Below are 12,406 nucleotides of genomic sequence, written 5' to 3'. Positions count from 1 at the left end.
CGATTTGTTGTATTTGTTACCCTCCGTAACAACAATATTCAGGGAAATATATCAAATAAAGCTAGGAAATATCTTTACCAAATGTTATCGAGATCGGTTCAGATTTGGATATAGCTCCCATATATATCTTTATATCCGGCAATACAAATCCGAATTTAAAAGATACAAATGCTTCGGTTCTTTGAACTTTAAATTATAATTATAATCGTAGCGTGTATGATTGAATTCTTCCTTAAAAACTTTTAATTCTTATATGGAGCTCTACTAAATTAGCAAATTGGTGTAGGGTATCATAAAGTCGCCCCGCCCGACTTTAAGACTTTCTTTACTGGTTTTTAATATGATCCTTATCGAAGTCATATTATGCACTATAGGGCGATATTATTTGGTTCACAGTTGGTACAATCTACTTCACATAAATTCTCGACTTTTGATCTTTCCTAACCGTTTTTTTTAATTGTGGGACTTCTGCTAAGCATCGCCATATAATATATAATTATATGGTGCTTTTCCCCTTTTTTTCATAAACCTTGGCGATTCCATTCATGACAATCATTTTATAACTAATTCACCTCCATTCTCCACGTTTTACAAGGAGGATTATACTACCATATTATATGTACATACAGGATGAAATATTTAAAATTTTTCACCCTGACCTGCGCTATTCATTTAGCCACCCATGTTCATTCTTTGAATTCAATCTCCGTAAAATCATCCAATTTTGCAAACAATTAGTTATTTTTTTTAATTACCAGAAAAAAATCCTTTTTAATTCATTGAAATCATTTATCTACTGCAGATGACTTTAATATTTATAACCCCCGAAATTTGTTGAGGATTGTCATTGATATTGGTTTCATTAAAACTGGCATCATCATCACAACATGTAAATGGTAATGGCCTTATAAGTTGACAATGTAGATACCCACACACATGTATCTCTGTGTGTGTCTGTGTTCGCCAATAGGTCACAAATCAAGTGTGTCAAATTTTTTTGATCGCATTTACAAAAAGATGTCTCGCAAATGCGTTGCCTTGCCATAGAACACATGTTTTTTTACGATCTTACAAAGAATGTAAATCCTCAATTCTAGATTTAATTCAAATCGAGAACCAAAAATTCCTGAATTCCGAACCGATATCAAAAAAAGAAAAGGCAATTGATTTTTTAAGCGGTGGAGCAAATAGAATTTTATTCTTGTTCTGAACGGTTTGACTGCTTTAATCCAAGTAATAGAAAAATGGCTGTGCAGATTGTGCATCAGACATTTTATAAATATGTAACAAAAGGTATTGAATACAAGAAATGGTAGCCTGAACCATTGAGTGAAAACTTAAAGGGTTTTAAGGTTGCCATATTTTGACGGTTATCTTACGTTTAGATTTGAATTCAATGTGATTTATACTTAAGCTATTTTAAATGCAATTATAATTCAAGATATTTAAACGATTTGCTTGGAGTTCATTATACTTAATACTACGTTGTTGAACGCGGTTCAACATACCGCCCCCTTTTGCTGGACTGCAACTTCAAACTTGGCAGCTTCCGGATATGATCCAACCGAAGGCTGAACTTTGGGCAATTGGCATGTTGGTTGTGGTTTGAATTAGGCCGGCTCTTAGAATTTTTGGAATTTGATCGTTTGCTATCATGATTTCTATATTGATAGGGTTAAAGAAATGTGGATCTGCCAGATCCGTTAGGTGGTTGTATATTGATAGGTGCTTTTTATCTTTCGTCGATTCCGGGGTGCTAATGTGCAATGGATTTTGGACTTCGCCAGTGATGTGTATTTTAACGGACTCGTCATGGAAAGATTGCAAGTTTATGGCAGTAAAAGTCTTTCCAGTCCTCTGTGTAAGTGGTAACTGAAGTCGCTCCACCAATTTGGTTGAAATTGCAGTTTGCGTTGATCCTGAGTTCATCAGCAATCGGACTTTGTCGCAACCTTCTACAGTAATCACCTTTGCAAGAGCTGTGGGTAAAAACACATGCGATTTGGTTCGAGAACTTAGTCTGTCACTAACGTTGGAGTGACGGCGTTGCGTTGATGTTGAAGTAGATCGTTTTGATGTGTGGGCTGATGGACGGTTTTGTTGTTTCGCTGGACGACTTTGTTGGTTTTTGGCGGTTGGAGGTTCAAGGCTGCAACTTCGTGATGATGAGCGGTTTTTTGGGGTCGATTTGGAGGAGGAATGATTGTTGGGTTTAGCATCGATGTGTAGCAAGGTATGATGACCCTTATGACATACCATGCAAGTTTTACGGCTTGGGCACCATTCGCGGGTATGAGCCGTACACAGACAATTGAAGCAAAAACCTTTTTGACGTGCCTCATGTCGACGTTTTGTAACGCTCATATTTTGGAAAGTAAGGCATGATTTTATAAAGTGCCTCTCGTGGCAGATACGGCATTTGGGCAAGCTAGAAACGTTACTGAAATGTAAAAGGTTATTAAATTTGTGAGCAAGGGGGAAAAGTTAACAATTGGGGAGAATGCATAATTTTACAAGTGGGCGTACTATGATCCCGTTTTGCGTGCGAATTTCTGCTACACGAACCCTTGAATCTTTTCCGGCAAACACTCTTACCACGCGTCCAAGTCGCCATTCCGTCGGGGGAAGATTATCTTCTTTGATGACGACGAAATTATCTGGGGCAAGATCTCGTTGCGTTCGTTTCCATTTGTATCTACGTTGAAGATTTGTTATATACTCGTTCTTCCAGCGTTTGGCAAAGTGTGATTGGAGAGTTTTTAATCGTTGCCATCGATTCATCAGAGATAAATTATCAGAGGATGGTTCAGGAGTCGCAATAAGAGGAGCTCCTCTAAGTAGGTGGCCAGGAGTCAGCGGTACTAACTCGCTAGGCTCTTCATTCAACGGTGACAATGGTCGAGAATTTAGAATACTCTCAATTCTGATTAGTAATGTGGAAAACTCTTCATATGTATATTTCAGTTTTCCCGCTACCTTCTTTAAATGGGCTTTCATACTTTTAACGGCAGCTTCCCATAAGCCACCCATATGTGGGGCGTGAGGCGGTATAAAGTGCCAAGTGAAACCATGGATGTTGTATTTTGAGACTAAATGTTCTTCAGCGGAGCGTAGAAAAGTCTCATAGTCTTTAGCTAACGAACGACTGGCACCAACAAAGTTGGTTCCATTGTCTGAAAATATTTGTTTAGGAAGGCCTCGTCGGCCAACAAATCGACTGAATGTTGCCAAAAAGGCTTCAGCAGACAAATCGGAGCAGACTTCTAAATGAATTGCTCGTGTCGACAGGCAGACAAAAATTGCGGCATAGCCTTTGTGCAGTCTTGCATTTCGAAGGCGTGAGGTTTTGAGGTCGAAAGGACCGGCAAAATCAAGACCTGTATTGGTAAAGGGGAGGGAAAAAGTACAACGCTCAAGGGGTAAGGCGGCCATAATTTGGTTTTGAATGTGATGTTTGTAGATGGTACATGTTCGACAATTATGAATGCATGAACGAACGGCACTTTTCAATCGGATTATATAAAACTCTTGTCGAATTGCCCGTATCATTAGCTGATGTTCAGCATGAAGTAGCAAAGTGTGTGTGAATTCAATCAGCAACTTGCAAAATCTTGACTTTTCCGGGAGGATAATCGGATGTCGTTCATTGTACCGTGCATCAGAATTGGCCAAGCGACCATTTACTCTCAGTAACATATTTTCATCTAGAGTAGGATTCAAGGTTAATAGTCTGCTCTTAGTTGGTATTGGTTGGTTTGAGACGAGTGCCTGATATTCCCATGGGTAATGTATCCTTTGTGCCAATCGTATGAGGTAGTATTTGACGAAGGATATTTCATGTGCAAGTAAAATGTTTTTCCGCAATCCAGATGGGTTATTTCGGCGACACCCATTTATGAAGCGAAATGCATAAGCAAAGACTCGTAGGACTCGGTTGAGTGATGAGAAATCTTCTAGGAGATCATCTTCAACAACTTGGGCGTGCATGGCAAATACCTTCTTTTCAAGTTCTGGTTCTTTGAGAGAGGCGGGTTTTGGCCAGTGTTGTGGTTCCTTTGCTAACCAATGTGGTCCATTCCACCAAAGACTACATGCTTGAAGTTCTTCAGCTGTACAGCCTCGAGTGCCAAGATCCGCAGGATTATCAGCGGATGCAACATGTCTCCAGTTTGCATTTCCCACATTATCGAGAATTTCAGACACTTTATTGGCCACAAAGGTCTTCCAGTAAAAAGGCGGTTTGCTAATCCACGATAGGGTGATTGTTGAGTCAGTCCACAAGAATATTTCGGGAGAGGAAAGCTCCAAATTTTGACAAACAGATTTTAAAAGTTTGGATAACATCGCTGCTCCACATAATTCTAACCTCGGTAGGCTCACAGTTTTTAATGGAGCTACTTTGCTCTTGGAAACAAGAAGATTGGTATAAGTAATATTTTTTGAGGATTTAACACGTATATACAAACATGCACAATATGCCTTCTCTGAGGCATCACAAAAACCGTGAATTTGAATTTCAGTCTCGGATGAAAAATGTACCCAACGAGGAATTTTAATATTCTCGATGTCCGCAAATTTGGAAATAAAGGCATTCCACTTTTCGAAGGAATGTGTTGTTACTTCTTCATCCCAATTAGTCCCATCAATCCAAAGTTGTTGCATTAAAACTTTCGCGACTACAATTATGGGTGTTAACCAACCAGCAGGATCGAACAATTTTGCAACGATTGACAAAACTTTACGTTTTGTTATGGCAACAGTGGGTAAATCGAAATGTGTCACCTTATAGAAGAAATAATCATATTTGGCATTCCATTGAATACCCAAAGTTTTTGTTTCACTGACATCTTCTAATCGTAAGAAATCTTCGCTAAGAAGATCCTCCGGGGGAAGATTCAGGAGTATTTGAGGATGGTTTGACGTAATTTTCTTCAAAGGAAATCCAGCGGATTTTAACAAGTCAATTACCTCATGCAGATAGGACTTTGCTTCAGTTAACGAATGTGCTCCCGATAGTATGTCATCCACGTAAATCTGACTCTTGAGAATGTTCGATGCCGTTGGATGTGAGTGTTTATTGTCATCGCTAAGTTGGAGCAAAGTTCGTATCGCCAGGTATGGTGCACAATTTACCCCAAAAGTAACAGTTTTTAAACAGTAGTCTTCAACTTTTTCTAACGGAGAAGACCGAAACAGAATTCGTTGAAATTGTTGATCTTTCTCATGCACAAATATTTGGCGGTACATTTTTGTATGTCGCCATTGAAAACATATTTGAAGAATCTCCAGCGTAAAACAACGTTAGTGAGTTCATTTTGTAGTGTGGGACCAGTATAAAGTATGTCATTTAGTGAAACCCCGTTGTCTGTTCTTTTAGATGCGTTAAATACGACTCTTACTTTCGTTGAAGTTCTATCGGGCTTTACGACAGCATGATGTGGCAAGTAGTATGAACGAAAATGGAGATTTTCAGAAATCTCAAATTTTGTGGTTAACTCCATATGACCCAAAGTAACATATTCAGAAAGTACTTTATTGTATTCTCCTGCTAGATCTGGATTCTTTTCTAGCGTCTTCTCTATCCTTAGGTATTGACCCATAGCGGCAGATCTAGAAGAACCGAGATATTTGTCCGATGGTAAGTCCTGTTTGAATGGTAACCTTACCACATATCTACCATCTGATCTTCGTTGAACAGTTCTTTTATAAAATTCCTCGCACCAGATATCAGATGCTGACAAAGTTTTTTCGTTGGAAATATTTTCTATTTCCCAGAATTTTCTTAGCTCCTCACTCAGTGGATCATATGTGGCCGTCCAGGAGGCAAATGAAGCAATAAGCTGGCAATTTGGTTTCCCACTGACTATCCATCCGAATTCGGTACATTGTGCCAACAGATTTCCAGAAATATTTTTCTTTAATCCTGGTTTTATAATGCTCGGCAATATGTCACTACCAATAAGCATGTCGATGGGAGCTGGTTTGAAAAATTTGGGATCAGCCAACTCTAATCTCTTTAAAGTTGTGAAGTCGGATATTACGGTAGGGGAGGCTGGCATTAAATGATTTAGATTCGAAACAACAATTGCGGAAGTAGCTATCTTAAAGTCTGACTTTCTGGACTTTAGAGTTACTTGACAACTTTTTGACGAATTTTCAAGAAGAGTTCCGCCAAGACCTGAAATCTTTGTGAATGATTTCTTAGTCGGAATGTCAAACCGATTTATTATTCGACTAGAAATGAATGTTTCTTGTGACCCTTGATCAATAAATGCCCGAATTGTAAACAAAAAGCCTTGGTGTTCTAGATCAATTAATGCAGTTGGCAAAACGGTTCTTTCTCCAGATTGTGAGAAATGGGATTCAACATAGGACATTTCATTATAAGCGGAGGAGGCAGCTTCAGAAGTGGTCGGTTTTTCATCTTCAAATGTTTCAACAAGGTAAGCGGAGGCTGATTTTGGCTTTTGCCAATTTTGATTGGAGACATTTGAAACAATTATCTTCTTGTTGCTTTCATCAGGGTGTAATAAGGTGTGGTGAGATTGCCGACATGATTGACAGCGATGTTCACTTTTGCATTTTTTGGCAATATGACCATAGGAAAGACAATTTTCACAAATTTTATTATCGAACACAAATTTCCTTTTGTCTGAAAGAGGCCATGATCGGAATTTTGAACAATTTCTTAAAGGGTGGTTTTGTTTGCATACTTTACATGCTTTCGGAGAACCTTCCGTAGAAGTATTGTATGCGGAAACTTTCTGAGACGTGGATGAATGCGGTTTTCGTATATCAGAAACCGATTCAATCATATTTAAACGTTTGGTGATAAACTCATCTAATTGGTCCCATGAAGGCATTTCTTTATTGTTTGACAGAGAACTTTCCCATGCGGTTAAGGTATCTTCAGGTAATTTGGATGAGACCCAATATATTAAGATTGGATCCCAAGATATCACGGATATATTATAAGTACGCAGCACAGATAAACAATTATTAATTGTATACTGAAGATTTCTTAGGGATTTCTCTTTCTCTACCGACACATGTTCAATTTGAAATATTTTTCGCAATTGATGATTGATCAGAATACGCTTATTTTCAAAGCGTTGACGCAAAGCATTCCATGCCAGTTCGAAATTGTTATCCGTTAAGGAAAATCTTTTTACAATCATACTTGCTTCCCCTTTTGTTTTTGCCCGCAAGTGAAACAATTTTTGCGCAGGTGACAATTTGGTATGGTTTATATAAACGGCGGAAAACATATCCCTGAAACTTGGCCACTTATCGTAGCCACCACTGAAGAATTCAGTGTCACAAGGCGGTAGTTTCAATGAAAAAACTCTATCAGTGTGGGAAACATTTTCTTCTTTTGATATCGGTTCGGAATTCAGGAATTTTTGGTTCTCGATTTGAATTAAGTCTAGAATTGAGGATTTACATTCTTTGTAAGATCGGCAGCACTCGGTAAATTTACCATGTATTTCCCCTCTAGCATCTTTAGTTACGGTGGGATCGGAAGAAGTCATTTCATTTTCATATATCTGAACAAGTTGACGCCACCGTCTTTCTAAGTCATCAAGTTCAACCTGAAGGCTAGAGGCAGTGTGGTCCTGAACGGGTATTTGAGCAAAATCAGCACAGAATGTGACCACTTGGTCTGAGAAAAATATAAATTTCTGAGGAGCGAGGCCACCCGCATTACCCATATTGGGAGAGGTCATAATGATTTTCGAAACAAAAAATCTGGCAACTATAATTCTCAAAAGGATTTTACTCAATAAATTGAAGATTTTTCAACGATATAAAAATATTCTTTGTTGAATATTTAAAACTGAACAATCTGCAACGTTAAGCTTGAGAAAATAAATGAGGGATTTAAACCTCGTAATCGTCAACTGATGTTTGCCGTAGTTACAGTCTAAGCAAATATCGTGAAAATTTTGTCGAAGTTTAACGCAATGAGAAAAATGAATAATGGTTCGCTTGTAACAATCCTTGCTATTAGAAAATCACCGATTCAGAAAACTCTAGAAAATTACAGAGAAACATCGAACTATATTAGTTGCACCCAGAAGTTTGCTTATGGACAAATGTAGACTTTGCTCTGAATTTGTGTATCAAGTTGTAAATAGAGATACAAATTCTCGATAATTTAAAATGATTGGTAATATTCTGAATGGAAAATAAACTTATTTTTCAGTTTACCTTGTTTATATTCGTATATCTTTCTAATTTTATTTCCCAATCGTTCAATTTCAGAGAATGGTCAAACTGCGCATGCGTTGGAAAAATAGTAACTCTTGTGGTCAACAGTAATACAGCCACACAAGAAGAATTTTTCTTTTAGATATGTTCTTCCTTCGTGATCGCTCTTCGTTTGAAACCGGAACGAGTATGATTTCAATATAAGTTTAGACACATAAATTCTCGCCTAAATTTTTAATTGTTTGAAAATGGAAAGCGTTTTAAATCAATCAACAATGTTTAAGCCAAATTGTATTTTAGATAATTTTTCTTGCATAACTCCTGGTTTAATGATTTAATGAAGGGATTGAAAGCTTGTTTGAAGCGATGTGTTTTTTTTTTTTTTTTTTTTTTTTTTTTTTTTTGTATGCAGACAACTTTGATTTATCGAACTTACTCTAGCACAACGCTCGAACTAAATCAAAAACAGCTTTTCCAAAACTGTTCCAATATTTATTCAATTGACGTTAACCCAAACAAATTTTTCAAAATGGCAAGAATGAAGGGTTAAGTGATATATTTTGGTATCTTGCAATGCTAGTGTGCTAATTATTATGATTGTTGTTTACTTTTTTTTGACCTCTATTTTAAGAAGTTAAGTTATAATATTTCTGTTTAGATTCCTTGAGCAACGCTATAAGTCAGAAATATGTTGACTTTATGAGATTCTGTCTGTTGAAGCTTTGCAATATATTGCAATACGGATGACGTTTTTACTTGATTTACAAATTAAGGTTTTTTATATAGGTAAACAAACCCAGCTATGTAACAAATCGATCAATATTTAGAACTAGTGTGGAGATATAATGCACCAAATCTTTATTCGTTTTCAAAAGGTAAAGGCAAAGTATGTCAGAGAGCTTTAATGTTGGTATTGCGTTGTTACTAACAGACAACTGGTAATAATATTTGTTTGCATATAAATAAACGTAGTAACGTCGTTGTTACTGTAAGTTAATGTCAAACGTAAATGAAAGGTAACTTCAAATGCTCCTACCTTACCTGTTATACTTCATAAATAGTGCATGAGAATGTAAACATCAAATTAACCAACTGTCATCTCTTTCCTCTTTTCTTTTTGCTATACTTTGCACCGTTTCTTTCGCAATAGGGAATCTGCTTGGTTGTTGTAAATTTTGAGTTGTTGTTATGCTTATTTTATGCTTGATTCGTGTTCTAAATGATATTTGTTTTTTTTTTTTTTTTTTTTTTTTTGGGTGAAGAAATAGATATGTCTTTTGTTTTGAGGTGTTTTAATATTTTATTTTGTAAAATAAAACAAAATTACCTTACTTTTTGTGTCAATGTGTTGCAGTGTTAATGTTTCCACTTTAGATTTGTTTCCGTTTGGTTTTATTCACCTCTGTGATTGCAACAATCTCCTTTTTAATTATTGTATTTGGGATTTTGCTTAGGTTTCACTTCTTTCCATAGATTTTTTTTGACGGCATTATTGTGTATTCCAATATAATGATTTGTTCCTTCTTTATGTCCATATTAGCTTTATAAATTTTGTTTGACGTACCAGCATTCTTTATTAATTCTAATTTAATAAAATAAATTCTTTCTTGCCGACACTAAACGACTATCACTTGTCAAATAATATTTTAATTATTGTTCAACCTCTTTTGCAACCCACACTGACCATGTGGTTCAAGAAGAAATTCTGCTGGCTTTACAAGAGCTTAATGATACTACAAATATGAAATTGTTGTTGTAAAAAATGAGTACGCATGTGGTTACTGCAGCTGATGGGATAACATGTGCGCTCACTGATATGAGATCAATGCGTTTAGTTTTATTCCTCTGCTAAGGAATAACAACAATGTGATATCCAATCTGATGAATGTATGGAGAGCAATGACTGAGGCTTACTTAGCGACAGCGCTGTTGGGTATGGTGTTTAGTCGACAGAAGAGAAATGTATGTATGCGGTCTCCTTTAACAGCGACTGCGCCGTTTGATGTTAATGGCAACCAAAAATGAGTCTGGCGTACTTAACACTGTTAAGTTCTCAGCGACTCTGTTTGTGTTTGCTGCTCTTAAAGGAAGAGAGTATGTCGTTTGGTACTTCTAACAGTCGCCGTACCAATTTTTATTTTTGATGATTAAGAGTATGAGTTTTTTTTTTTTTTTACCTACAGATAGAGCAGTTGCCTAATTAAAGATTAATGCGTTTCAATTCCTCCAACAACCCAATATGTTGTTGGCTGTTGTTTATTGTCTTTCACTTTTTTCTTTTTATGTGCAAAGGTGCTGTTATCCGTAATGTAATGACGAAGCGAATATTTTAAAGCAAATTAGAGGAATTAGATGCTGCTGCTATTGAGTCTGTTTTCAGAGCTCGATAAAGAGACAGTAATAGCGAAAAGCCGTAGATGAATAAATGAAAAAAAGACTACAAGAACAACTCCTGTTGTGAAATGATCCACTGGGCAGCAATAAAATTATGAAGAGTATTTTGTTATATACAAGTGGATGCAATATATGTTGCGTAATTTAAGCGGATAAGCAAACTGAAATTATTTGGTTTGCTCTTTCAATTGTATTTGCGGATGTATTTTTTTTTTGGGCCAACTTGTATCTTTACAAAAAGAAAGTTGACTTCAGCGACTTGGACATTTGTGGTTATAAATTGTAACAATAGTTCAAACTCACTTTTTTGTGTGAATTCAAACATCAACAAGAAACAAAACCCTATGTGCTCACAAATTAATAACAATTTACATACCCTTTATCCATGTCTTAATGAACTTCTTCTCCAGGAAATCTTCGAGTAAAGCGGTGGACGTAATCCGGATAATTTAAAAAACTTTCCAATTCCTTAGAGGCTCGTGAGGACCATGTACAATCGCGGGAGTTGGCCGTGGAGAATGGACTGTAGCGGTGTAAATATTTGCGGTGGTAACTCTTGTGATTGTAATTGATATTTAGAAAAGAAAAGGCAATTGATTTTTTAAGCGGTGGAGCAAATAGAATTTTATTCTTGTTCTGAACGGTTTGACTGCTTTAATCCAAGTAATAGAAAAATGGCTGTGCAGATTGTGCATCAGACATTTTATAAATATGTAACAAAAGGTATTGAATACAAGAAATGGTAGCCTGAACCATTGAGTGAAAACTTAAAGGGTTTTAAGGTTGCCATATTTTGACGGTTATCTTACGTTTAGATTTGAATTCAATGTGATTTATACTTAAGCTATTTTAAATGCAATTATAATTCAAGATATTTAAACGATTTGCTTGGAGTTCATTATACTTAATACTACGTTGTTGAACGCGGTTCAACACTTGTCGTCTATGGCGGGTATTTGCTCGACATGGAGATTGGTACAGTTTTGCAAACACCCTCATCACCTTTATCCAAAGGGATAGGGATAATATTTCACAATCTCCTTTTTGAATGTGTGTGTGTGTGTGTATCTCGGTGTGTATGCGTGTGTGTGTAGCAGTTGTTCTGGGCACACAGTAAATCAATTTTAATTAAATCTATTTAATGTCAAATTGTTGGTATAATACCTGCAAGTTACACATGATCTATTTCGAGGCATTGTGGTTGTTGTTGTTGTTGTTTTTGTTGGTATTTGGGTTGGCATGTGTGGCTGGATGTGTTTTTGCGAGAGAGGGCAAGAGAGAAATTACACTGAGAAAAAACATTAAAATACAAAATTAAATAGTTTAGAGGCTCAAATCTTGTTCTCTGAAATTGGGAAACGGAAACTTTTTTAAAGGGATGAAACGTCAAATTAACAATTAAAAAAGGTATTGGTCAGTTTTGCCGGCAGATTTATACCCTCAGCCAACGCTTTTTATGAACTTCATGGATATTCAAAACTTTGAGTGTTTGCGGGGGAGGTACCAGAAGGAGTGGACCGATATATTCCGTCTAACTGCCAGATCTTGGATTCATAAAAATAGTAGCATGTGTGAATTTTAAAGACAATCGGACACTTACATCATATTTTTAAGAGTTATAATTATTCAAAATTTTGACCCTTTGTGGGAGAGGCATTTGATGGAGTGGACAATTATTTTATCTATTTTGGCACCTGACCTAGAACTGACACAAATATCAGGATTTACAAAATTAGAGCAAAATTATATTATTGCTTCTCTTTCTGTGCAGGAAATATATATTTTTTTTGTTTGCAAATTT

The 12,406-nt window shown here is 36.4% G+C and overlaps 1 protein-coding gene across 1 annotated transcript; it reads right to left on the bottom strand.

Moving 5' to 3' along the window:
* Positions 1-1,179: 1,179 nt before the first annotated feature.
* Positions 1,180-11,528, bottom strand: LOC131800686 (uncharacterized). Its single transcript, XM_059118343.1, has 2 exons — positions 10,982-11,528; positions 1,180-2,440 (listed from the first exon to the last, which is right to left on the bottom strand). Exons 1-2 carry the CDS (start codon positions 10,990-10,992, stop codon positions 1,534-1,536), a joined length of 918 nt encoding a protein of 305 aa, XP_058974326.1. The 5' UTR covers positions 10,993-11,528; the 3' UTR covers positions 1,180-1,533.
* Positions 11,529-12,406: the final 878 nt, after the last annotated feature.

Source organism: Musca domestica, unplaced genomic scaffold (genome assembly GCF_030504385.1).
Source record: "Musca domestica strain aabys unplaced genomic scaffold, Musca_domestica.polishedcontigs.V.1.1 121, whole genome shotgun sequence".
Classification (NCBI taxonomy): domain Eukaryota; kingdom Metazoa; phylum Arthropoda; class Insecta; order Diptera; family Muscidae; genus Musca; species Musca domestica.
The sequence above is the reverse complement of the archived record's forward strand: the minus strand, read 5'-3'. Positions and strand labels throughout refer to the sequence as shown.